Source organism: Gallus gallus, chromosome 7 (genome assembly GCF_016699485.2).
Source record: "Gallus gallus isolate bGalGal1 chromosome 7, bGalGal1.mat.broiler.GRCg7b, whole genome shotgun sequence".
Taxonomy (NCBI): Eukaryota; Metazoa; Chordata; class Aves; order Galliformes; family Phasianidae; genus Gallus; species Gallus gallus.
Window position 1 is genome coordinate 14437468 of NC_052538.1, and position 27995 is coordinate 14465462.

General features: G+C 40.2%; 1 protein-coding gene across 5 annotated transcripts in view; it reads left to right on the forward strand.

Annotated features, from left to right (window-relative positions):
- Window positions 1–27995, forward strand: part of ZNF385B (zinc finger protein 385B) — a 152049-nt gene continuing 124054 nt past the window's right edge. For 2 of the 5 annotated variants that reach the window (XM_040703716.2, XM_040703717.2), the window contains exon 1: window positions 1–196. Coding sequence is in view for 2 of the 5 variants with exons in the window: in XM_004942691.5 (XP_004942748.3) it covers window positions 18073–18211 (139 nt within the window). In the remaining 3 variants the exon portion in view is untranslated. Of the gene's footprint in view, window positions 197–264; window positions 295–18028; window positions 18212–27995 lie in introns of those variants that run through there. The other 3 variants (XM_004942691.5, XM_046943899.1, XM_046943900.1) reach the window with 2 other exon arrangements.

The following is a 27995-nucleotide window of genomic DNA, read 5'->3' on the forward strand; positions in this document are numbered from 1 at the left end:
GCCGGGGTCCGGCGGAGTTGGGACGCGCGCCCTCACCCCGGCAAGAGCCGGACTGCCGCGCCCGCCGGCACCGCGGCGCTCGCCTTCACGCCGGCGGCTGAGGTAAGGGCGGGCGCGACGGGGACCTTGCTCAATGTCACGGCGGGACGGGGACGGGGACGGGGATGGGGATGGGGCTGCGGCGGACGGAGCGCAGGTGAGGAGCCGCAGCGGGCCGGGCTTCCCCGCTCCTCCGCGGCATCTCCCGCAGCCACGAGTCTGAGTGGGGTGAGCGCGAGGCGCGCGGCTAAGTAGGTCAGTACCGAGCGCGTGGCGGTTCCGCGTCTCGGGGTGCGGGCTGTGCCGTGCCCGGGGCGGGACGGAGATCCGCTATCCTCGCTCGCATAGTTCAGCGGGCATCGCCCAGGCTTTGGGACGGACGGATTTCTGTAGAGAAGGCGGAACTGACCTCTGTCGAGGAGCAGTCCCGGTGAGCTAGCGACCGGCGCGGGCGCTCGGCATCACAGGTGTCTCCGTCGCGAGCCCCGCGGTGCTGCGTGGGCGCGCGCACAGCCTCGAGCGCCCTCGTGCCGGGGAAGCAGCAGAACTTTCCTGCCCCGGCGGGCGTGCTGCGGGCTGACCGCCCCGCGGGGCTCGGTGTGGGCACGAGGTCTTCGCTTTGAGCTCGAGCGGCGTGGGGAGGCTGGGGTGTTAGGTAGTTGTAAAGCGCCGCAAAGTTGAAATAAATCTTGAAAGTGAGCGTCTAACAGCAGCAAGCTGCTGCGTACTGGGAGAAAGGTGGCAGAAATAGTTTTGTTTGCATCCTCTTTGCTGCCGCGTCAGTGATGTCTTGCACAAGGTATAAAGGCGAGGCGTAAAACCAGCCCTGTTACTGTCCAGAACGTGCACGTTTTCATGCCTGAATGCAACACAGCAGCGCAGGAGCTGCACCACGAGGCCGGTAGGGCCATGTCGCTGCGCTCACGGTGCGAGCAGGGACCTGAGGGCGGCTGGCACGCGGGGTGTGCGCTGCGCTGTGAGGGGCAGCGCCGTGCGCCTCAGCAGGCGGCAGCCCTCGCCGGCCGGCCGGCCTGCACGGTACGCTGGGACCGGCGAGGAGAGCGCGCTGCTCGTGCGCAGAGCTCAGCCGGCTCTGCGAGGGTCTGCCTGGGTTATGCCGCTTCTCCTTTCCCACATGAGTCCTCTTGCTGTTCTCTCCAACTCACCAGGTCAGGGCGCCGCTTAGAGGGAGGAGAGAGGGAGGTGGTTTGTTCTTTTTCTGCTTTTTGAGTGCTAAGGTGCTCTTCCGTGGCTGCAAACTCCTTCTGAAGCCTTCTGGTGTTTAGGATCCTTGCATGGCTTTCCCATAACTCGTGCCTTCTACAGTGAGCAGGGCTTGGTGTGATTGCTGTCAGGCAGACATGACACGGAATTGTGAAATTGGTCACACAAACATTTTTTTTTCTATTATTTGCTTAAGTAATCCATAAAGTGGTAAGGAATTAGAAAGAAAACAATCTCCTTATGTGATATCTTCATAAAGGTACCAAGTTCCCGTGCTTTTCCCCGATGAGTAATTTGAAGGATGTTTGCTTAAAGTCAGAAGCGTTACCTAAACTGAGGCAGTATCAGGAGATTTTGTGGTCTCGCCTCCTTATACTGTGGCTGGAGCTGTCCCAGCCACTCTTCTGTGCTGGGCTCCACTGCCCGGCTGTATCACACCAGCTCAGTCTCTCCTAAGCAACTGCTCTTAGCTGTTCCTATCTCGTTCCCCTCTTGGATTTCTTCACTGATGTTTTAATTGAGAGGATGTCCTCCTACTTGACTACATTTGTTCAAGGATAACATGGCATAAGAGCAGGAAAAAGCCTTGCAGAAGATAATCTTTGGGAGGAGTGTAGGCTTGTTAGCTAATTAGCTGTGTAGTCCTTAGATTTCAAACAGCAGTGAGGATTGCTGTGTAAAACCTAACAGATGCTGAAGTGTCACTGCCGTCCTTGCTCTTCAGGTTATCACAAGGGACTGTGGTTCGAGAGTATTTGCTCTGTGAGTTTGAAAATCTATGAGATGAGATAGTAGTGTTAATTTGAAAACGAACATATGGAGCAGCTGTGGTTGTCTCAAACCTTGAAACGTCTGTTAGGCTGTGCTGGGCTGTAACAAAGGTTGAGGGCAGTGTTTTGTTCTGGTGTGCTGAGATACACTACAAAGCTTAAATCATTTATAGTTAATAGGAAGAAAAGATGACCACAGTTTGGATAGCTTGCATTCTGAGGTTCTGTTATCCGTTTGTTTTAAAAACATCAGCATTCCTTCAGTGTGAACTTGTAGCAGATCAGAAGTTACAGAACTGAAATATTTTGTTTCATTCAGAAAATGGTAGCACTTAATGTCTGTCAGCCATCGTGGTACAAATGGGAAGCTCTTACCAGATGTGAGCCTGTATTGCCCCTGACACAATGAAACAGAGGCAGGTGCCTAAATGCTACAATATCCCAGTAGCTTTAAGGGAAATTTACCCGAATGTCCAGTCCACACAGGCATCTCTTTTCCTCAGGCTGGTGAACGCACAGCAGGCTGAAGGAATTACAGGAACTTCACTCTCCTGTGTGATCCTAACATCCCACTGGCTGCATAGGTGGGATGCTTGCCTAGCATCTCTGTTTGCCTAGCTCTACAGAGGCACTGCAGGAATTAGTCAAAGGGCTGTTTTCCATCCCAGTTTTGCTCACAAGTGTAAAACGCACAGATTCTCTTGAGGGATAAAACCCCTCTTTGTATTGCAGCTCCAGAGAGTGCGCGTGGTCTTTCTATGGGATGTTTGCTTTCGTCATTTCTGAACAAATGAAAATGTTTCTAAAGCCAAATGTTTTTAGATGCTTTCTTTTAAACACTTTGAAGAGTTCTGTCGTAAAGATTTTAATTAATGTTTTTCATAAAATAATCTGCTTTCTGATTTTATGCAATGCGCAGAGAGTCAGGGAATTAAGGCAAAAATGATGTCTGCATAGCGCAGTCATTTGACTGCATTCTACCTTGTTGGAGAAAGTGCTGAAAAACAGTATCTGGTGTTCCAGTACAATTCTTGGCATCAGTGGCATGTTGGTAAACTACAGGATAACAAAGCACCCAGTGTTTTATTTCAGTATAATGTGTTTTTAATGACAGGAGGTCAGGGTCTTAGCGTGCCTCTCCCAGTCCTTCCAAAACCTCTAAGAAAACCCCAACCCTTTTTTCTTTTGCAGTTCATCTCATTTGTTGAAGATAAGCTGATGTATTTCCATGAGTGATGATTCATGCTCATTAACCTCCACAGCTTTATTGCGCCTCCTTTACAGATGAGTGTTCTCATCAGATTGTCCACAGTAATTCCTTTGAATATCTCTACGTTGTCAAGTGTAGAATCTTCACGTGTATGCTATGCATTCTACATGCAACTGTGATTTTTCTCACATATGAGCTAAAGCTGACATTGCTTTCTAAAAACATATTAATTGGCATGTTAAAAATTCATTAGAGAACCCGAGCTGCCAAGGCTTGTAAAAATAGAAGCCTTGTAAGCCAATCTAACTGTATCAGTGCAGTTTCAATCCTTTTCTTACCAATATTGGCACCTTACTATTTTGCTGCTGTTGCATTGCCAGGCAGATCTTTTAAGGACAGGTGGTGCTAATGCATATCTAGTTAAACTGCAGTGCTTACCTTATACTCATACCCAAACAATCATCAGTGTTAGGCTGTTATGGGAACATCAGAAATGCTTAATTCCTTGGGGTTACCCTATATCACTTTGTTTATTTGCAACAATGTTTTTTTAGTGTTAAACATCTGTAATGTGGGAATTTAAGGGGTAGAGTTAGCAAAAAAAAGGGGAGGGTGGGTTTGGCTTCTGCTTGTACTTATTTAGGTACCTAAAGTCCTTTCTGCCTTATGTTCACCTTTTCATTTACATAGCTTTCTCTGTTTAGGCCCCTTTTTATAGGTTTTAAAATGCTGCAAGTCAGTCTCAAACAGAGACTGCATAGGTAGGTTTCAATTTACAAATTGACAAATGCACATTCTCCTGTGGCGGAATGCAGGATGTGCATAATTGCATCTCTTGGTTCGTGATTCTCCAGACCTTCTCCAGGCTGTTTTGCTTGGTGACAGGTGATGTGTTTGCTGTATTGGTAAAGTGCTCTGATTCTGGAGTATATTGGACAGTGTTTCATTACTCTTATTTTCCTATTGGAGATCTGTCTTTTTGCTGCAGAAATGCCAGAATGAGAGGGCTTGAGGCATCCCATTTGAATATAGTAGACTATCAAGTCTCTTTAGTCCTACTACAATTTGATACAACTTCAAAGATTAATTAGTTTCGTTTCTTTCCCCCTCATTCTGAAGCGCACCATGCTAATGCTGTTTGTCATACCATTGATCCTTAAACTATAATGTGATTTTTATGCAACTTGGCTTGCTTCTTCAGTGTTTATTTGTTTCTATCGCAACTATGAGGTTTGAAAATGACTTTATTTTTTCTAACTCAGGGAAAGAAAATAATTTTGAGCATAGAGATTCATTACTGAGACTTATCTCTGAGAAGATGAGTTTGGTTAGGATATAAAGCAAATGCTCTCAAACAGCCTGTACTCTGCCCTGGTCAGCAAGGCTTCCAAAGAAAGTATTAGAACCTCCTAATGGGATTTTATAATGGAAATGCTAATACAAGCCAGCAGAAGAGTACCTAGTCTCTATCTTTGCATGACTGCATATGACAAAGAAAAAAATTGCTTAATCTTTTTTCCTTTGGCCACCAGCTAATAATTGGATGGTGAGTCTTTGACTTGGAATTGCAAATGTAAGTGCCTACATGCTTGTCATCTCTCTTTTAAAATGAGGTTATTTAATACATCTTACTAATTAAGGAAACCCCTTATAAATCAGTGTCAAAGCTTTACAGGTGAAGATTCTGCCTTTGTTTGTTCCTGCAGTCTTTTCTGCAGCATGGGGGCACTCTGTGCCAGAGCTGCGTGTTGCTGAGGCTGGGGGCCTCTGCATTGTCAGTGCCTTCTGATGCTTCACCTGCTTCCTTGCTAATCAGCAAAACAAGCGTACCTTTACTGTAGACATCACTGGTGCAATATAGAACTTGTGAAGTTAACTATATGAAAATTAGAAAGCGTGAGAAATGTTGTCCTTGTGCCTGTTGTTGCATACAATCATGACTCATTTTTTGCTTGCTTTCTATGGGACTTCCACCAGGCTTTGTTAGCAGGATAAGTAATGCTGGGTTTGTGATATATAAAAAAAAAATTAAAAAAAAATTGCAAGGCTTCTGTGAGGAGAATGGGGGGCCTTTCCCCTGAGTAGATGGGGAACTTAACACAAAACGGTCAGCAGCAGTTTCAGATGATCAGTTGGGGAGTTGTGGGACCTGGTATGTCAACGTTCAGAGTGATGCAGCACGTGTTTGTGGCAGTGTTTGCACTGCCTTGCATTATAGTGTGAGTGTTCAGCATGTCCGTAAGCTAGAGCTCTGTTATCAAGCTGGGCTCCCAGGAAAGGAATGCCCATTTAGTGATAGAGGAAGGCTTGATTTCAGTGACTTGCTTAGCACTGCTAGCAGCTCTCTGGAAGAGGTCCTGCTGCAGATTCTGCATTGCAGTATTGAGAAAAGCTCTGCTCTTGTGGTGCCTAGCTTTTGTTTTTCTTTCTTTCTTTTTTCTTTCCCTCCATCTTCTTCACAAAATAATGTGATTTTTCAAGGGGTAGTAGTTTTATGACCTTGGTTGAGTGTTTTGATTCCTCTCCAGTTTGTGAGAGGAAGAGGAAATATGATGTTGTAACTTCAGAAAGTAAGCTCTTTAGGAATGTATTCTTTATTTTACTTTAAAGAAGTGAACTATAAAACCCCTCAATTCAATTCTAAGGAATAATTCTTGTAAGTCTTGTGTCATTCATAAGCGCTTTCCAAATGTTTAGATACAGAGCATAACTTCTGGAGGTTATGGCTGAAGCAAGGGAGAAATCAACTTCATAGTACTGTGTTAGAGCACCAGAGGTGAGGATTGATGAGCTTTGTCTACTGCTTCTCTGAAAGGGTGGTCAGGCACTGGAATGGGCTGCCCAGAGAGGTGGTGGAGTCACCGAGCCTGGTGGTGTTTAAAGAGCATTTGGATGTTGTGTTGAGGGACATGGTTTAGTGAGAACCATTGATGAAGGGCAGATGGTTGGACTGGATGATCCTGTGGGTCTTTTCCAACCTTAGCGATTCTATGATTCTATGATTTGTCTGATCTTTTTATTTATTTATTTATTTATTTCCCACTGGTATTTGCTCAGATGTGATCAGATCCTATTCTGGAAAACTTTAGCATGTTCTTTTAGGCGGTATGTTTCTTTCAGAAGAAGTAGAATCATATTATGGATAGAAGGTTTGAGGCAGCAAGTGGAATGATGACCCTCCCAGTCCTATAGGTAATACAGAAGAATATGAATTGCTTTAGTATGAGTAGGGATGTTTGGCGCTATTGTCTTGTTCTATACTGTATTCAGCCACTCCAAATCAATACTTTTGGAAATGTATGATTTTTCTTTAGGTAGAAATCTCTTCTCATAGAAATACCTGAGACTACTGTAGCTTTACTAGTCTGTCTGGAGCAAGTCTGATGCTGTTCTATGTGGGACCTCTTCACTGCAGACAGGTGGCAGATTCTTTTGAGAAAGTGATATCCTTGAAAGGCTACACAACAGCCACCCCCACTGGCAATTTCTTTCTCTTTCAACCAGATTCGAGGAAGCATTTCAGATCAAATTCTGCTGTCTCTCCTCAGCATGTGGGTTAGCCTCTCCAAGCCACAAGTAGTGCAAAAATAGTTTAAGAAACCAGAAAATGGAGCTTTAGGAACTTCAGCAAACATCAAAGACAGTTGTGCTGATGAGCAGAAATAACAAACATTGACAGAACTAATGTCATAATTTGATTATATTGTCAAAGCTGTTGTAATACCATATGTTAACTCTGTAAATGTGATGGGTCCCATCTCCTTTTTAATTACAATTTATTGCCTAAGTCAGATAGGATTGGGAGGAAGAGCAAGGCATGCAGAGCAGGAATGTTGTAATGCTTCTTTTAACCCTTTCATGTTTGCCAAAAGTTCTGCATGTGACTTAGTGGAGCTTTGTTTTTGTAGCACAAAAGCATGAAAAACCTTTGCCCACGGAGGAACCCCGTGGGTCTCTTATGTTATTTCTAGCTCTCAAGTGCTTTTCACATTTCTTTCCCAGCTGTAAATCAGAATATTGATCAAGTTTCTGTGAGTAGTTTTGTGGGAAAGGATTTGAATGTCTTTCTTTACAATTCCTGTGGGCATTTAAGTCTTGACAGGAACAGGAAAACTTCCCCCTTGTTCAGAGGAAGAGCTTTATCCTAATCTGATTTAGAGAACGTTAAAAGGAAAAAAAATGCCCCTGCTTGTTTTAAGCACCAGATGACACGACACAGAGGGCAGCAAGGAGTCTGTGGCTGACAGGAGTGCGTGGGGTTTGTAATCTCTGCGTGCAGCTCCGCAGCCGCTTCCCGCTCAGAGGCTTGTTTTGCCATGTGGTTATGATAACTGTAGGATCTGTAAAGAGGAGTTTGGAGTCAACAGCTTGCTTCATGCTGAGCACTGGGGGTCATGGCAGATTTGCTTTCATGCGCTGCTGCCGTATAAATATGTTTGTAATATTGACATGGTTTTGTATGGAGTGACTGCAGAGCTGGAGGTCACGTTCTGTGTGATGCTGCATCCAAGTTTTTGAATGCTTTTGATAATATATGTTCAGCTATTCTAAGTGCTGAATCCACGGCTGTCATCTATTTTTATGTTGCTCTTGCCATGCTTCCTCTTCTTTCTTGGCAGATTGTAAGAACCCTCAAATTATTTTCATGTTGATGACTTACTGTAACAAACAAATATACTTCTAAATTTCTATAAGGTTCAAGTTGCTGGCATTGAACCAAAGGATTATCTTGGGCTGTTTAAACAGATCATTTCAGCTTGCACTTGAGTGGAATCAAAGGAGCGTGCAGAGCAAGGCTTTGCAGGCTGCAAAGCTTCTGTCACTTGTTGCCACTGCTCCTGACCCTGGCCTGCCTTGTCCTGCCATCAGGCAACCTGATGCCTTGGGCTCTGCCCTTTCCTTCAGGTAGCAGCACTTCTTGACTTTTCTAATTTCCTGCCCCTGCAATGCCTTACCTGCCCTTAGCATTTGAATGCATCCCTCTTTCTCATTGCAGCCCATCTCTAAAAGTTAGAGTGGGCACAGACTCACTGGAATATCTGAGTAAAATATGAATCCTCTGATGGATGCTTGCCATATCTTTAATACAAATGTCTTTGAGCCCCTCTTCCATTCACTCAAGCCTGAATTAAAACGATTTTAAAAACATTTTCCATGCCCTTTTCTTAAATTCAGCAGAATAACAATTTAAAAAAGCCCTTTATTTTTAAGGTTTAGTGGTAAAACCTGTGTATGCTTCAGGATGGAAGAACATTTGATCTTCTTTATTTTAAGGTATTGATGGGAAACCAAATTTATGAAAACAAGTTGTAAGTCTGCTATCGAAGCACTTGAATATACCTTGCAGGAAGGCATTATTGTGATTGATGAATGTATTTATTTAAAAAAAAAAAAAAACTCCTAAATGAATTTCTTTTGTAGCTCCAATCATTATGTCATTAAAAAGAAAACAGAGAAGGAATAAAAATAAAACATATATCCATACCTATACAAAAATCCCTTGGAGAAAATGCTTTTGATTTAGAGGATCATCCTCATGCTCTATTTTTATGTGACCATGGGATAATAGGTTTCTTGCTCCCTAACAGAGGCTCTAGGTACTACAGTAATATTATGTATGCTTAAAAGGGCTGTAATCTTCTTTTATTTCAGTTAATATGTCTGCAACAGATTTACCTCTAACCTTCAAAGAAAATGCTGTACCACATAATTGCATTGAATGAGAAATATTGTCCAAGGAAATTGTTTTTCTGAGGAAACCATAGCTTGTTGGCAAAGGAATCCTGTAAATATTCTGAAGGGTTCACAGGTAAAGTTAACTGCTAGGTTTAGGTGCGTTTGATTAATGCTTTGCATTAGTGTATGTATTGATTTCTTGGATTGTGTATTTCTGTCTTAAAAAGCATAGGATCTTGGTCTTATAGGAAAAAATTGACCATGCTCAAAAGCTGAAAGCAAAGCTGCACCTCAACAAGTGTGCAAGGCAGAGTTAAATGTTATTAAAAAAGAAACAAAAGGCTTACTCAGTTTCATGGGTCTTCTATGCTAAGAAATTAACTATTGATGTTTTTCATAAAGTAATGGCCATTTCTTAGGGGGGGGAACCCTATCAGCTTAAAGTGTCTTTCTATATTTGAGAATATTTTACAGAAAATATGGCCAATTTTAAAGCTCTCTGATGTGCAACAATGCAAAATTATATGCTTAGGTGACCTGTTCATTAGTTCTCATTCTGTCTCGTAAGATTTATAGCTCTGTGACTCCTAGGTAAAAATGATGTATGACTTAATGGGGTGAAAATCTAGACTGGGTTCACACCTCCAATTGTTTAATGCTTTCTCTATCTAGGTGACTAGTGTGATGGGAGGAGAAGAAAGCAGCTACGAGCATCTTCTCGTTTATTATGGCAACGACATAAAAGCCCATGCTCCTGTGACTTATGGTTGTTTGCTTCCTTGTCACATAGCCGATTCATTGGAGCGAGGAGGGAATGTGGCTCTTCCATAAAACACAAACGTAGCAGCTTAGAAATACATGTGATCTTTCCTGCTCAAACTTCCTTTAATGCAGCTATTCCATATATTCTCAATCTAGGTCTAACTTTTTCCTAACATGAGACAATTAGTGTTCCAGTGGTAGGGAGGAAAACCCTCTACAGGCCAACAATTTTTGTTAGCTTAAGGGTTTTGAATAAGCCCGTATTTATTTCCCACCCCCAAATGGCTCCTTTGTCTACTTCAGTATATTTTGTGTGCAAAGCGGTCATTGTGTATTATGTTACTCTTAGGCCTGAAGTTCCTCTAATTACATTAATTTTGGAATATTTGTCTTTACAGCATCTTTGATACAGTGAGTTTGATTTATTTTTTTTAAGTGCGATACTGGACATTCAAAATGGTTGATTCTGAATTTTTACTGGATTTAATGCTTGTGATAAGTCCAAAAATGAATAGGGACTTATAGAGGCTTTTCTAGCATTTTTGAAGTTTGTTACTTCTCCTGGAATATCTCAAACAAGCTGTGATTTCTGCTAGGCTTTTCCAGAGGTCTGTTGTGCCCAGAGTAAGAAGTGTAAGTGCCATTCACAAAGTAGCCCTACATGTGCTTGCTGTTAGAATGGCAAGATTTGCAGTGCAATCCCTCTTGTGATCTGTCTTGCTGAACTAGGTGATCTGCATCACTCCTTTTAAATCTATGTGGGTTGTTTTTTCTTAAAGGCTAATGCATCAGGCTTGCTTCTTGGCTGTAAAGTTTTGGCAGTGGTGGTGGTTCCTAATTCCCTGTGTGGGTGTACATTCACTTGTCACTATAAGGTAGGCTAAGGTCACTGCTGAGAGCTGCTCTGTGTGTGAGTGGGACACTGGGGGGGGGGGGGGGGGGGTGGAAATGGACTTTCTGTTTTAGTCCAGCAACTAGGAAAGAGGCTTTGCTGATATGAAATATAGGCACTTGTGCTAATGTATTGTAAGTAAACATATTTAGGTTTACATAAGGTACAGGCTATGATGCTGCTAACATCTTCCAGCATCTGAGTTTTTCCTTAGGAATGATTTATTCAATTCTCAAGTATACTTCTCTCTCCTTAACTCGACATACAATCAATTATATTTTTGAAGGTGATGTTTTGTAGGAAACTGAAATGTTAGTTACTTGTTTTTCTGGATAAAAAAAAAAAATCACTATTTATGTGAATACAGTACACAGGGTTACACAGATAATACTTCTATGTAGTTAGATGTTTGTGTACCTGCTCTTACCAATTGGTTATTACTGAACTGTGGGATTCTTCTTTCCAACACCGGTGTTTGTGAAGGTACAGACGCACTGATGTACCTGGCTCCAGTCATGCAGATGTACTTGTGTCTGTAGGCCCTTCCTTTCTGAGGGAGTTTGTCACATGGGCGCTGATCCACCTGTGTGAGATCAGAGCCTAAGCGTATTACTGGCAAATGTAATTGGATGTTGGACTGGTGTTGCAGTGCAATTTCTTTCAAGTGTCACCCAAGATTAACTGAAGAACACGAATGATAGAGGACATTTTAACTGCTGAATCCTTGGAAAATTGTTCCAGAGAGGAGTGCATTTTAAATCATGAGCTAGGGACTGTGGGCCATTACCACGTACAATACCTTGCCCAACATAAAGTTCTAAAATGTTCCTCATTGCTTAATGTACTTCAAGTATTATTTCCTTTGAAATAATTTGATTAAAAAGTAGTGTCTACGTATCAGTATGATTATTAGCTGGTAGTTTCATTTATCTGAGTGGTGTGGTTTTCTGCTGATGAATCTTGTCTACATTAAAAAAAAAAAGTTAAAAAAAAAATCTAAAAGTCAGGGTCTGTGTGATGAAATATTTCCCAGTTTGAATGAAATACTTCCATTAAAACTGCGGACACTGAATGCTGTACTAGCAGTGTTTAGGCTTACAGTGTTTTAGGAACCTTGGGATTAGTGTTTATCTGTCCCATAAAGGATACGAATCATTTAGATTAGAAGTAATCTGATTGTATTGAAGTACAAATTATAGCACAAATGCCATTCAAGTGGGTTAAGTGACCAGGGTTGGTAAACACCATATGACTGCTGATTGGTCAGTGAAAGAGTATTAACTGAAAGATAATGATGGATTTTAATCCAAATCTCTAAAGCACAACAGCTGTAGTTCCCAAATGAGTTCTCTCTCTGACAGAGTTTTAGGACACTGGTTTATTTGTTCTCAACTATTTCTCTTGCACAAGAATTAATTTGGAATATAGTTTGTTACTCCAGCATAGAATATAGCTATTCCATATGGCTTTCTTTGATTAAATTTCTATCCCGCTTTCCATAAGCAAGATCACTATTGTTTGTATGGACACTGAAGAAATTTCAATGTTTCTCTTTCCCTGTACTGCAGTACACTAGTCTGAATTGGCTAAGGAAAATCAGCTGATGTTCTTCCTTGTTCATGTTTTTTATCAGTAAGAGGTTAAATGATTGCACAATTTCAGGTTCCCTGTTAGATTTTCCCCCTATTATTTGTGCATACCCTGAAATAAGCATGTTGATTAAAGGAATCGGATGATTGACTGAAAAAGGAAAGTAATCTAGCTTTGTGATTCTCTGATCCATCTGTCTGAATCAGGAAAGTCAACAGCAGAAAAGATCAAATGGTCCTAAATTACTGTTTACAGTCCAAGCTTCAGATATTGGAAGAATTAAGGTCATTTAGAATGGCACTGTTACATATTATCGATGTTTATGTCTGGAAAATGCAGGTAGATAGTTTCTTTCCTGTTCAGGACTCCTTCAGATCATCTGGGTAATGTGCCCTCGAGAGCTGTGTTTTGTCCTTTCTGTGTAGCCTTAAGTCCAGAAGCTCATGTAATGCTGCAAGTGTAAGTAGGTACGGGCCTTGTCCTCTGGATTTACAGCATAACCATAAGGCAGTTTGGAAGCCTCTTCCTGGTACAGAAGTTACTGGTGGACTTAGCAGAACTGAGAAGATGTTCAGTGCACATTTACAGGAGCCCTTGATCATCTTTGTTGTAACAGTCTGAAATGCATTTAGAAAACCATGAGAAAGAACTTGTGGCCTGCCTCTTCTTGAGTGTGGACTCTGTGAAGTCTCTTCTCTTAATTTGTTCTCATATAAATGCCATAGATGCTGCTTAGAGTTTGGCATGCAGTAACGTTCTCACTAAATGCTGAATAAAACAGGCTTCCAGTAAATGGAAACTATATTGCAGATATATATATTTCCTGGGAAAAAAAGCTGAGTATTGGTTTGTGCATCCAGGTAACAGGATGTCTATTATAATGCTGCTTCATGGAAAGGGTAATGTGAGAGAAAGTGACAAGGTTCCCATATACATATTTTATATAACTGTGTGCTTCCATATGCTTGGCCTAACAATAGCAATGTTGTGTTGTGTGCACAAACTTTGTGTTGAGGCAGGCTGGACCAACCTGTTCAATTTTCTTTCTGGTGTTGAAAGAGTTTGTCTTACGAATGTTGATGCTTTGTATGTGGTTAATCCACAGGTGATCAGCTGTTTGGATTTTTTGGCCATTGGCATTTATGAAGCTGAGCAGACTCAAGGTTAGATATGGGCTTGCTGCTGTTCTTCACACACTCCAATTGTCTCTGGGAATTTTTGCAATGTGAGGAACATGAGGTTGGGCCACAAGTATGCAGTGAAAAACAAAATAAAATGCAAATGGTGTCTGTCCCGTAACTCTCATGTTGGATCAAGACAAATTTGCGGGAGAATCTTGAGTATCTTCAGAAGCCAAGGCGTTTAGGTTGATCAGTATTAGGTTACAGTCATGCTGTAGTTGAAGGTTCTGCTGTGCTTGTGTTGAGTTTGCCCTTGTTATGCTTCTTTCTCTCTATTGCTTGATGTTTGGTTTTATGGTTGCTTTATTTATTTATTTTTAAGGCTGTTGTTTGTGTTCCTTCTTCTCGCCCTCTTTTCTTTTTAAAAATCTCTTTTGATTTTGCGTATATCGAAGAAGAGAGGGTGAAGTTGAGGGTACAGTCCAATTTCCTGAAAAATATTTGTTGATCTTCTCTAGTTCAGTTAGAACTGCCATCTGAGCCAAAGCCCCAGTTTAAAAACTAGCAGAATTGAGGAGACTTCAGCAATATCAGCATAGGTTCAAGAACAGTCTGCGAATGGTAGACCTCATAGATTTAAAGGGCTCAGAATCCAAAACCACCACCTCACTCCTTAGTGTCAAGTTTGATCCCTACTTTAAATTTAGGGGAAATGTGAAACTTGAAAGTTGCTTCTATAATATTTAGAGTCGTTAAATTTTCCATCTCTTCATTTGTGATGCTTGCTTGAAAGTACAAAAACAGGATGATATTTAGTGGCTATAGAATTTCTGAACAATAAGAATGGTGACTAAATGGATTTATTTCCAGTGAAAATTGTCTATTAAACAGGATTTTCTAGAGGGAGATACTTTTATTTTTTTCTGGAAACTATATCTGTAATATCCTTTGCAGGTGTATTTTGTCAAGTCTCTGAGTTCCTTTCCTATGTGATTTCCTGTGGAAAAATGACACTGTTTCTATCGATGATGGATCTTGCCTTTGTGTATTGTAGGTAAAAGGCTGATAAATATTTAAAAACAACGAAGTGTCATTTAATTGGTGGTTTGTTTACTGGCTGAATCACCATTTAGCATAAGTGGAATGAATTATGATAGCTGAAGATTCTTGCTGTTCCTTTCTAGTTATTTAATTGCTGTACCTAATGAATTGTGATTAAATAAATCAAAAATTGATTTCTGTATCGTTTACAAGTATGTCAGTAAGTGAACTGGTGATGTCTGAACTTCCTGATTTTTAAGGATATGGAATTACAAAAGTGATGAGTTGTTGTCCAGAATTCAGGGAGCTGCTTTAATTGCTGCCCTTGTAAGTTCAGGTGGAGATGGGTGCAGAGAGTTATTCTGATCAGGGAAAGGGAGATCCTAGTTTTTACGGGGAGTCTTCCTTAGTCTTAGTATAAAGGATAATGGAAGAGGGAAGAGGACACACTTTCTTTCTGCTATATTAAAAAAAAACAAACAAACAAAAAAACAAACAAAAGTAATTTGTTTCCCTGCATGCATTGAGGAAAGAGGAACTTTAAACCCACAGTTAGCACTGTCCCAGAACAAGTGTCGGGATATCACCCATGAACAGTTTATGTGACTAAGGCCAGATGTGATTGTTGGAGATTTGCAACTTCGGAACATCTTACTAGCATGAATGGTGGGAGCTAAAGTCCCAGTATAGCAGAAGTGGCTTTAGACATGGTGCTAAATGATAAAGGCTAGGGTATAAGAGGACTAGATTTGAAGGTCTTTTTAAAACCCTGTGTTTACAGCAATAAACACAGCAGCAGTACAGGACTTATCAAATGCCTGGCTAAGGGAACTGCAATGCTCTTGCTTAGCTGTCAGAAATAATGCCAGCTCCAAACATTCAAAAATCCTTTGTCAGGTCCTAGGAGAAAAATGAAATAGGTTTCTCTTTAATTCCCATCCAGTTTTTGAGTCTTTAGGGTTCGCGTTTCCAGTCTTCTCTGCAAGGACTAGAGGGGATATTAAAAAAAAAAAACTGGAGTTCCCAGAGGGTTTTTATAACTGCATGAACCAGGCTTAACAGAAATGTCTAATGCTGCAAGATGAGAGTTTTGAGAGCTAGCAGCCATGGACTGGTTAGTGGAGTGTCATAAGAAAGAGAGACTTCAAACTGATAAATTAGTTTTTCTTAAGTGAAACTTTCCAAGTGTTTGGTGTTTCAAAATGTCACACTGATGTCAGTGTAGGAGACATATTCAGCCTGCTGGATTTTTTTTAAAGGCAATAAAGCTGTGTTTAAAACTGTTTCATAGCAGAAATTGTGCTCGATTCCCTAGTATCAGTTATTTAGCAATAACTGCAGTACAGATGAACTAGATACGTTGTTAAGAGCAAGTAAGGTCCTCATCAGTCAGGTGATCTACTGGAGCAATTGTTTATCACAAGGATGTATTGCATTATGAAGTCCACTGTCAATACATTGCAAAAATATATTTTTATTTCTTAATAGGTGTTTTTTCTACTTCCTGAACGCTTTAATGTCTCCAAGGAATGAGACTGGACGAGGGAGAGATTTACTGAAACAGGATATAAGAGTCAGCTTTACTGCAATCTTAAGTTGCAAAAGGTTTTGAAAAGTGAATGACTGGAGGGAAATATCTCATGAGACTGAATTGTGCTTTTGAAAGGGTAACTTCAGCTGTAAGCGCTAAAGTAAAAGCTGCTTGTTGTGCACCTCAGCATTTTCAAGTGCAAAAAATAAATATTCTGCTTGTGCTTCCATCTTTCTGGGGGTTATATTTATTCAGAGGAGATTAACGGCCAATTTTCAGTGTGACTGCCTTCATCAGAAATTTATCCCTTCTCAAAATGACACTTTTATGGGAGCAGTGTGTATGGATTTCTGTGAAGACTTCAGATTCCAGTGTGATAGGTAGAAGAATGTTTATATCCCTAAGGAGATTCCAGAACTGTGTTCTTGGCAGGATTGCAGTATAAGACTAAGAGCAAGCTGTGTAATTTTGTCAGATCTTTTTGTGTTCAGTAACTTTATTGTGGTATTGCATTTTAATTACGATGTGATTACGTGGGCATCTTTTAATTTGTGTGCTGTATGGATAGCTGCAGTAGTATGCATAGATTGGTATTTGTGGTCCCTGCAATAGAGGAAACAGTCCTGGTGCAGGACTGATGGTTGTGAAAACAGTAATTTGAAGGTGTGAGGAGACTTCGAGAGCATGGAAAAACCCCACCTTGTGCCCCTTGTTACCTTTGGTTGCTCTTGTGGATAGAAAAGAATGGCAAAGGCTTCTCTTGGCATGTAATTGTCCAGGTTTTCTATCTTTAGTTGGCCTCCAACTTTTCTGAAAACCTTATCTACAGCTTGGAGGTAACTGTTCTGTGGATTTTGCACTTCTGCCTCTGCCCCAAGCAATGTGGATGCTGGTGGTGCTGTGCTTGTGCTGGATGGAGCTGCCTTCAGTCTTTGCTGCCAGGCTCCCAGGAGTGTGCCGGTGGGCACAGCTGAGCTGGCGTGGACTGTGGCACCAGGAGCTTTGACAGCCCAGGCCTCTGCAGAGACCTCTGCACCCCTGATCTCGTTACTGTGCAGTACTGGGCCTTAGTGTTCCTTCTCCGCTGTGTCCTGTTCTTCTGGTGTTAACAACTCGCAGGCTGTTTGGATGCATTTTGAAATTCAAGTTCCTAAGGGGTGAGCTGAAGCAGTACTCATTTCTCCATCATTGTGGATAAGTGGTGTAACTTTCATGCAAGGATTAATTCCCTGCCTCAGTGACAGGTTTTCAGGCTATTGGCTTACGTATGTTAGGGGGAAAAAAAAAAAACAAGCACAAACTGATGGATGTGGTTTTTCATTTGCTTCACTTCATTAGATTTTTATTTATGAACATACAAAAAGAGATTTAGTGAGGTGATTGAAGAAGAATGTGTAGCATTATTTTATGTAGTTCGAGTGTTTAATGGTCCCTGATTGGGGAAATTACTGCTTTCTGTTAACCATCCATAAATAGATGTGGCAGGTGAAGGGAGTAATAGGAAATACGTGTGATTTGTAAAGCAGGCAGAAGAGGTCACACTGGTTCTGCTTTTTAATTGTCCTTTCTCCTGTGTGTATATAGAGTGACAGCACATGAACAGGAGAATGAGAGGAATCTACAGAGATATAGGAGCAGGGAAAGAGCAGGAAAGAAATCCTAAGGTGGAGAACAGCTGTCCAAATGGCAGCAGTAGAGAGATGCAAGGAAAGGAGTCAGAAAAACATCCTGTCAGCAAGAAGGAAAATGCCTAAAAAAAAAAATTCTTCAGTCCAAAGAAATCTGTAAGTTCTGCAGAACTTAATCGTGTTTTCTGGTCTCGGTTTCCCTCCAGTTTTCTCTGTGCCCGTGGGCTGAATGAGCCTTTTGCCACCGACGACAGTGAAAATCCTTTGCTGCTCTTGGGGTGTTAGGGGTGGGGCCTGCAGTGCCTTGTAACTCGTTCTTGAGATTTACTGTGTGTCTGTTACAGCACAACTTACCCTTCTTCTGCTGGGCATTTTGAGAGCTACAGCCTCCTGACCTGTCTGATCTAAAATAAACTTAAACTAACCTAGCAGGTCTCAAAAACTTGACAGCAGATGGCACATGCTTTTGTTTAGCCCTGCATATAAAATCTTGGTGGGTGGTAACTGCCTTAGGACAAAATCAGCATCCCACCAGTCACCATCTGGGATGGCAGATGATATGTGGGACTGTCATGAATAAGCATTCTGATGTTTGTAAATGTCCGAAGGAAGACACAGCTTGTTAGCACTTGCAGTTGGTATGCAGTCAGCACTGCAAAACCCTCATGTTACGCGGTATTCAGCACAAAGAGAATTTGTGTATCTTGGGTCCATCTCCATCATATGGGTGAGTATAAAGTGATTCTTCTTCCATAGGGTGTTAGCTTTGATGGTGAACTTACATGGCACTTCTGGCAGACCTTTGGTCATTGTTGGTGCTTCTTTGATAAGAATAGCTCTTCTCATTCTTAGATACAGTGTCATAGGTGATGTTTAGATGACTAATATCAGATCATACCTGATACTGATAATGAGCATAAATTTGTGGTATAAAACACGTCCTTGTTTTGGCAGTATAGGTTTAGTTAATGGGTGAAAGAAGAGGACAGTTTGGACCCAAAAGTGTTCAATGACTTTGAAAGAGCACAGATTTTTCTGCTGTAGATGTACATCTGTATGTGTCTGTGCATCATCTGTCTGTGAGAAGGGGAAAATGGAAGTAGACAAGGGTGATCCATGAGAATACGCATGTGCAGCTTACCTCATTCAGCCTTTCGGTGGCTCTATGCACTAAACTACTTTGTCCTGACATGTATTTTGAGAAATACTATTTAGATCAGTTGTCTTTAGACCACTTGTTATTTATGTGACAAGATCTTTCTGTAGGTTATTTTAGATGGTAAAGCTGATTGAGTAGGAAGCTCTGAGACGTACTGAGTATAAACATCTTGAAAAGAAGGAAATCTGTGCATCTGCCATGTAACTACTGTGGTTAAGGCATCTGGTTTTTAAGTGTTAAAGTATGTTTTATTTGCACTTGGTCTGTGTATCTGCTGAAAGTTTAACAAAATAGTATTTTCTTGAGAGATTCAAACAGCTGACCTGACTGTTCTTTTTTGCAGTACTTCCAGAATCCATGATGCAGAATATTAAAATGGTGTGGGGTTTGAAATGCTTGTGCCATTTGATGCTGTTGGAATTGCCAGTCATTCTTTGATATAAAGCTTATGGGGGATGAGAGCAATATACTATCTCAGTCTCTTCAGATGTTTTCACTTCTTAAGTACAGTATCCCAATAATATACTGATGAATAATTAAATAAAAAAGGAGAAGAACTAAACAAAATCCCATGTGGGTCTTAATTCAAGGAGTACTTTTCAGCTTAAAAGTAAAATGTAAACTTCAGAGGTATGTCCAAAAGCTTTTCAATCCCAATTAATGCAACAGTATGGTCACATTTGCTGGAATGTAGAGGAACGAGGAGGATTTATCTTTCAAATTTGTATAAGCAAATGCACTCAAACTGGTTCTTTGAAGAATTGAGGGGAGAGTGGTGTGGCTTATCTGCAGCCTGAAAGCACGTGCATATGCTATTTCGGGATTGAGGTGTGAAATACCAGCAAAAACCATAGAAAGCTGCCTCACTCTTTATGAATTGGAGTGCTCATTTTAGTGTGGAACAGGATAGGTAGTCAGAATGGATGTCTGAAAGCAGCAGTCACTAAAAGCTGGAGGTGACCGACAGTTTGAGGTTAGCAGACATCTGTGCAAGCCCAAGTGGAATTTCAGCAGTCTCGTATCTTTAGCAATGCCAGGGATCTCTCTGTGCTTTGTGTCAGAACAAAATATGTTTGTTTGTGGCTCTTTTAAACACAGAAAATGGTAAGTGAAACAATATGTTCAAAGCAGAGCCAGCTTGAACCTTGTCCTTTCCTGCAGATGACTTCAAGCTAGGTGATCCCTTCAGGTGCTAGTATACGCTGTCACTTTACCAGCGGGGTGGTTCTCTTGACTATAAATCTGAACTTGTTAATAATACAAAACATATGTCTCTTTTATCTTTATACTTAAAGGAGGCGTAGCTTCCAAAATCTTTTCAGTTCCAAACAAGAATCAGTATTTTATTTGGCAGCTGACAGTCTATTTAGGATGACTCATCTGGGACCATCTCTTGAGGAGCACCTTAAGACTGGACTTCGTGGTCACAGGCCAGGCTTGCTGTTCTGAGCAGGGTTTTCTCTCCCTCAAATTCTTAGTACAGTCAAGCAAGCTGATGTGTCTCAGTCTAATGCTATTTTTTTAGGTTGTTTGTTCTTTGTTCATGCTCAGCTATTCATTGCATGTAGTCCTCAAAGTCCTCGCTCTTGTGTCCAAGAGCTTTTTCACAGTATTATCATGCTTTATCCTGAATTAGTGACATTTTCAGTACAAATTATACTCAGCTTCTAGTATTGTCAGACTTGTACTATACGAACATGAAGGCTGTCCACTCTGCCTGCCTTTCTGTTAAGGCTTCCTTTTATGGCTAGGTGAATTCTTGGTATTTTTAAGAAAGGTAGGAAATGATTTTTGTTCTCTGTGACCAAAGCTTTACATACTGCTCAAATGTGATAATGCTCGGGCAAGATAAAGTAACAGCCGGGAACAAGCACCCCGTGGGAATCTCCCATTATGTCAGTGGATTTTGATCTTTATTCCCGCAAGTTCATGCCTAAAACTTTTTTCGTACTAAAAATAGATGCTTCAGTGGAAATGCTTCTATTTTGTAACAACTTTCTTGTTACTTAAAAGTGATTTACTTTACATGGAGGTATTAAATTTTGCTTAAAATATATTGTAAAACATCCTAAATCAATTTGTACTTGAAAAAAAAGCAGTTATTTGAATATGATATTGAAGGCAGGTTCAAATTAAATATTCTTTATTATTTTTCACTCATAAGTTTGTTTTCTGATCTTTAGAGTTGTAAACTCTGGCTAATTAGCATTTTAGATTGTTCAATTTAGATTTTTTTTCCTGTGGATGAATACAAGAAGAATCCTTTAAAAAAAGAATACTTAAGTGAAATATTTAGAAATATGCAAGAATACAACAATACAACTTTGTAGAATTCTAAAGATATAGGAAATGATCTTAGAAAATTCTTAGAGGCAGTATGATACGATATATTTTGTGAAATTGGTAATTGATAAAATGTTCCCAAGTTTTAAGTAAGCAGATTGTGAAAACAGGCCAATTTGGGAATACATTCAAGAAAATGCCTGAACACCTGAATTTTCTCAAGTAAAAATGAGCAGTTTTATGACTTTGATCTACTTTTGTGGAGGTGATGTTGCATCCGACTTTAAATTTTGTGGGTTTTTTTTATACTGACTGCTTGGCATTTTGCCATGTGAGATATTTTAATCCTGGCTTAGTTTGACAAGAAAGTAATTCAAGACTCTGGTCTATTTTTTTTCCCCCTTTCTTCCTGAGTACTGCTTTAGAATTTTAGAATATTTGTGGTTTAGGGCTTTGATAAAAGATTAGAGTTCCTGAATGAATTAAGATCTAAATATGAACTGATTATGGCCATCAGTGATGTCTGGTTAAAGGAAACTGAGTAGCTGCTTTCCTGGCAGGTCTACTCTCTCACAGACTTACAAACGTGGAGGGAGAGAGCAAAAGCCCTGCGTAACTGTAGGCTGGATGTTTCAGTATCTACATGTACTTCCACAATTAGATAAAAATTCTTAATAAATCACATATTAAAATACCTATTATGTGATTGTATAATGACAGATTCCCAAAAAGTAGGTAACAACTTGTTCAAATGGTTCATCGAGCAACATTGTGTTATAGTGATACAGGAAAACCACTTACTCTTCATGTAGCACAATCCAAGATTGCTGCCTAGACTCCAGACTTGATTAGCCTTCTTGGCAGCAGTGAGAGATATCATTTCAGGGCGGGATGCATCTCTTTGGCAAATAAAATGTGTAAATCTATTCTTGTTAATGTCAAGAAAGACAGAGATCACTAAGTAAGGGGGCTAAAAAGGAAGACTTGTAATTAGAAGATGCTATAGTCATGGGCAGATGCAAATGCAGTCAGTCTAGGATAATCTAAATCCAGAGTGATTTTATTTACTCCAGTTCAGCTGAGCTCTCAGTCCAGTCGTCTAATTTTAGGTTTCCCTGAAGTGGACAATTTTGAGGCTGGTAGAACAAAGGAAAATACTAGCTACTTGAACATTTTCCATTTTATGAATTACCTTGTACTGAACAGCTAATGTTTGTGTTGAGAAACAACCATCTGTTTTCGTAGTTTAAAGAGAATCTTGTTCAAATGTTAAATATTCTGAAATGTGTTAGTGTAGAGGCTGTCAGCCATTTGTCATGCTACACCATTCAAAACTTCGCTTGTACAGGAATAGCAAACTGACTTCTTATTGCCACTGATAAACCAGTTTCAAAAAACTTGCTGGCTAAAGCCATATTTTACTGTGTTTGTTTGATGTGCATGATTTATGGGTTATTCTTTAAGTGATGCAAGGAATAAAAATGTATTAACTCTTCTGAACCATCCAGTTTTTACTGTAGCTTTGAAATGAAACATCATGTGCTTTGTGAGCAGGTGAAAGAAGTAAAGACGAGTTGGTGAGTCACAGAAGTTGAGATAGTAAATAGCTTGACAGGTGGGGACACTGCAGAATGTGATGCCTCCTTGAGGAATTTCAGAACACGACAAAGATTAAACATGGCAGTTCTCTGTTTTGATTTGTACCAAAAGAAAGAGGAACACGCTTTCAGAAAGGAAACTGGTCCCTTCAACATATGGGAGATTTTTCAAGGTTGGCTTCAAAATAGTCTCTAGTGCTTTTTTAACACTGTAGGATACTGAGCACAAGGCTCTATGCATATGCTGTTCGCCACAGTATCCCAATAGAACTTGTTGCCCAGATGGTGCAAACCATATGCCTCTTCATAGTTTATCTGTGTTTGGGAAATACTGTCTAAAAAATCTAAGAAAGGTCATAAGACTTCTCTGAAGCCGTTCTAGTGAGTTCCTTTTAGACAGTGCTCCAGATATATTTGAACAGGTTGAGCTTTTTATTATTTGTTTGTTTTGAGTGTTTTATGGCAGCATTGAGGAACTCTGCTACAGCGTGAGACCCCAGCTTAGGCATAGAGACTTGGCTCTTCTGTCTGCATACATAGCTTTTCCTCATACAAGGTACCTACGAAGTGTACAGCACAAGGCTGTCTTGATTCTCACTTCTATTTATTTTTTTTCTCCTCCCTTGTCTCAATGAACCTTTTTGAAAATGTTGCAATGTAGAAAGCCAATTATTTTTTTTATATTTCTTCCATAACTCATTTGACTGTTTCCAAAGGCTAACGAAGAAAATTCTTTGCTCTATGTGAGTGGTTAAACTAAGTTTTCTATTTTGCTTACCTGGCAGAGATCCATGCAGGGCTGGTATTCTAATCATATTTTCAGCAGTGGTTCTTTGAAGTATGAACTAATTAGGAATGGGCATTGCAGAAGTTTAGACCAGTGCTTAAGAAAAGAATGCTTCGTGTAACCATCACTAATTCATTAGGATATCCAAAAGCTTATTTCCTTTGAGTAAAGACTTGCACATTCTCACCTACAGCGGTATGCTATATATAATACTTCTTTGTAGTTCCTCTGAAAGCACAACTCTGCTTAAAAGTAAATTAACTAAATTGAAAGGCTAATTGCCTTGGGCTTCAAGTATAAAGAACATCCATGCTTAGATTTCTCTCCCAGCAGAAAGAGGCTGAGAAGATGTGGTTTCAGAAATCTAAACAGGGTATCTCATGACAACTAAGAATTTTAATGTGGTGTCATAAATCACTAATTTATTCTTGCTGTGGTATTGCTTGCAGAATCTATTTGGACAGATCTGCTCTGTATGCAGGATGAAGCATGATGGGGAGAAGTGTTTAGTCTGGTAACAACTGAGTCAAATATCTAAAAGCTGTTATGTGAGGAAGCAGTATGAGTATGACTTTGATCAGAGTAAAATGGAGTATATCTGGTTTGAAATAGAAGAACTTAATGTCATAGAATATCCTGAGTTGGAGGGAACCCAAACACTTGGTTCTGTAAGAGAAAGGAGCAGAATTACAAATACATGCGAGAGATGAATATGTCATATGCTTCCTTTATGAGCCTAGATTTTCTGGATCGATCGGCTGTTTTCTAACACAGATGTTCTTTGTGCCCTGCTTTTTTTCTTCTTTTCAAGTCCTCACTTTTCAATTTTTAATTGGGTCTAGTTCTCTAAGTAATTGAGTAAATACAGCTACAATTATATGGCACTATCTTTGCAACGTGTGAGTCACTTCAGGGTGATTCATGGTATTGTGCTCTCTGATGGAGTATTTTAATTTGTGGTTGGCATCTATTGACTGCTGCTGAGACTTAATAAATAGTAGGCTGTATCCAGGTTAGACAAAAGTGGGAAACAAATTACACCTGTTAGTCTTAAATGAAAGCATTAATGGGTTATACGCTAAATAATAAAGTTTAAAATATATGTTGACTTTTCAACTATAGACAGCTGCTTTTAAAATGAAGCTCTACCGTTGCCTTACACAGAGCAGAGAATTTAAGACCCAGATTCAGGCAAAAGGAGGACAATGTCAATACGGAGCTGAGGCAATTTGCAGGACTTGTAATAATAACTGAACAAAGGTGAATTCAATTGTTTTTTAGGATTCAATCCCTGTGATCAGATTTGTCTAGGAAAGGTGCCAGAAGTGTTGGTCTGTTGAAAGATAAAAACAAAATAGCTCTGTGGAATGACAGTCCTGTATGCAATTGTGTTGTTACTATTTTTGAGGAAAGGGGCATGAGGGCTGAACATGGTTCGGATTTAAAAGCTCAGTTTTTTTTATATTGGTGCCCGAGTTATAGAGCTTGTGCAGGTTCGGTTTGTTATGTATTTGGAACAATAATTTTTGTCTTTTAAGTGAAGATTACACATGTACAGGTGCTGCTCTGAAAGTAATGCCTCCTATTTCATTTTGTTGGCCCATGACAGCAGAGGTGAATGTTGGAGATATGGCAGTAGAGGCTGAATCTTCTCAACAGTATTCCATTAAACTCTGTTGCCATGTGACAGATGGCAGTGGTCTGACAAAATGGCATCTGACATGGAAATGTGTATGAAGCAAAGGTGTGTCACTGAATTCCTCCATGTGAAAAAATTGGCACCCACTGACATTCATCAACTCTTGCTGAACATTTATGGAGACCACATAGTGGAAGTGAGGTGATGGGTGGTGCATTTCAGCAGTGGTGACAGTGAGATGAAAGGCAAGCCATGTTCCGGACAGCCGTGCAGATTTTTATGAGCACAGCATGCAAGCTTCTGTTCATCGCTTTCAAAAATGCATAGCTGATAGTGGTGACTATACTGAAAAATACTGTTTAGTAGCCGAGAATTTGCTCTATCAGTGTTATTGTGTTCTTTGTATCTGTTCTACTTGCCATAGAAATGAATAGGAAGCATTACTTATGGAGCAACCTATGTAGATTGTCAGTATTTTGCACGTAGTAGGGAAAGCATATTTGCATTATAGAAAAGTTTTACTCATTTAAATTACTGTTTATAGCTGAGCTAAATTTAGGATTAGCTCTCATAAAATTGATTAGGAGACGCTGTATGTAAATGTGTATAAATACATCTTTTAATTATGGACTCAATCATTTTGTTTGAAAAAAATCACGCATTCATTAAGGATCCATAAAATGTTTTCTATAAAACTCTTATTTTCAAGTAAATATTTATTTAGAATCAAGCATGAACATAAGCAACTGGTAAATTTGACCAGACTATCACAGATGTACTGATCTATTGTTGTATTTTGCCCATATGATAATTCCCACTGATTCTCACATTTCATTAATTTGTATTTTTTATTTAGTCATAAACCCAATTCTAAGTACTTGAAAATGTCATAGATAACAACAATTACTCTAAATGGACTTTTTTGATTTTGTAGAGTACAACGATCATGTAACTTCTCAATTCTCAGCTCACTGACTGTAGTCTCAAGTAGCTGCCTTTGTTACATGATAATGTTGCTAAGCTGTGCAAAAGCCCAAGGAGCTAAATGGCCCCATTTCCTATCTGACTCTTGGTGAGTGAGAATAAATACTATCCAGAACTCTCCGAATCTCTGTAGTGAAAGGCTGCTTTTTCTTAATGGGAAAGGGGAAAGAAAAACTTCCTACTCATTTGAATTTATGCAAGTATCTGGCAAATGTAGAGGTTAGGAAGAACACCAAGTTGTGTTTATGAGGTTGGTTTTGTATAAGTTCTTGTACAAGTTTCTTTAATAGAAGTGCAAAGCATTCAGGTAACCCTTCTTTAGAAATCTGTCTCCTCGGACATGCATCTGCATTCATGTTGAGATTCTTATGCTGACTCAGTGCCAACTGTACTTGTATTTTAGAGCCAGGACATTTCAGCAGAGATTTTTAAAGGTGTTTTTCCAACCAAAACTTTAAAGAAGAAAGGAGATAGAACTTGAAGACAGACAGGACCTTTTAGATAATAATCTTCTTCGTCTTTTCAGTGTGTGGGGTGGTTGTTTTTGGACAGATATATACACTGCAGAAACTGGTCAGTTATGGTAGAAGATACATTATTGTACGAAAGGTGCTTCTGCTGTAAAGTCTTAGTGGATATTTGCCACCATCTTTTTCACTTTAGAAGAGACTGGGCAAGGCTGCTGGTATTGAAGTACCTTTACAAACGGCATTTTAAAGATGTCAAGTACTTCACAGGGCCTACAGAAATGGCCGAGAGTTGAGCAGTTCTCTCTGAGAGTGATTTAAGAGAGGAAAGGAAGGTGTTTTGTGACTGTGCCTGCATATTTGGCGTGTTGAACCATTCTTAGCTGCAGGACAGGTTGGGAAGATGCCTGCATCAGTTTCTAGAGGTGGTGCAGTTCCCCAGCTAGTCCTAGAAGCCACCTGTGTGCTCATTCAGGGCACGCATGGAGTCCTCTCGGCTCATCACAGCAGGCAGGAGCATGGCTTTGCCCCTGATTATGTCACACCTTATTTGAAGTGCTTTTCTGTACCAAATGTTCAGGTGTCACATTCCAGGAAGAGGAAGGCTGGGACTTCTGCATAGGAACAGACTTCTGAGGGCTGGTTGGCTCTGGTCCCTGGCTGCATGTACAGGTCCTCTCCGGCCTTGGACCCACCAGAGCATGGAGCTACGTGTGCTCCTGTAGCCAAGCTGGAGATGCTTGGTGCAGGTAATGGTTCTGAAGTGCTCTGTGAATGCTGTTCCCTGCAGCTGTGGGGAGGTTAATGCTTCCTACAACCAAGTCATTTTTTAAATTTAGACAACTTTAAACAGTCAATTATTTTAAAATTTCAGCTTGTGATTTTTAATTCTTAAGTAGTAACAAGATATTGCTTTATGTACTTCTCAATTGTTCTTTATTAATGTAGCCAAGATGGTGCTTTGTACTAAAAGTGACTTTAAAACTGTTCTGTTTATGTATTTTTTAGTTCTCTTTTTGTTTTGTGTGAAGATGGATTTCCTTGCTGGGATGTTGCATTAGGGTGTAGATGCTGTGTTCAAGTCCTTGCTACGCTTTTGCTCTTTCTGGGTGTGTCTACATGAAAAAATAGTCTGGGCCACCTTGGAAATACACTTTTGAGGAACTCTTCTCATTTTCCCCACTCACTTTGCTTTGGTGCACCTTGCATAGCAGTCTTAGACTTTGCCAACTGAAAGGCTTTACTGTTTGGGGTGAAATTAAACTGAACTGTGCAGGTCAGGACTGTATGCATCCCATGTTCTAGTGACAGCAGCCTAACTCAGTGCCATGCTGCTGTTTCCCAAAGTGCTCCCTTGTCATACTGCAGTGCTGCTGGAGGCACTCCACTCCCACTGTCTGCACTGAGCATCCATCCCTCAGATCTCTGTCACTTTCCAGTGCAGATATGAGCCTCTGCCACTTTTAAATGCATCCACACTAATGGAGTTTCATAAAGAGCTTAAAGTTTACTGAATAACTAAGATAATTATTGAATTACATATTGAATCACTACTTGCTTTCTGCCAACGCAGTTATTAAATCTCTGACAAGCT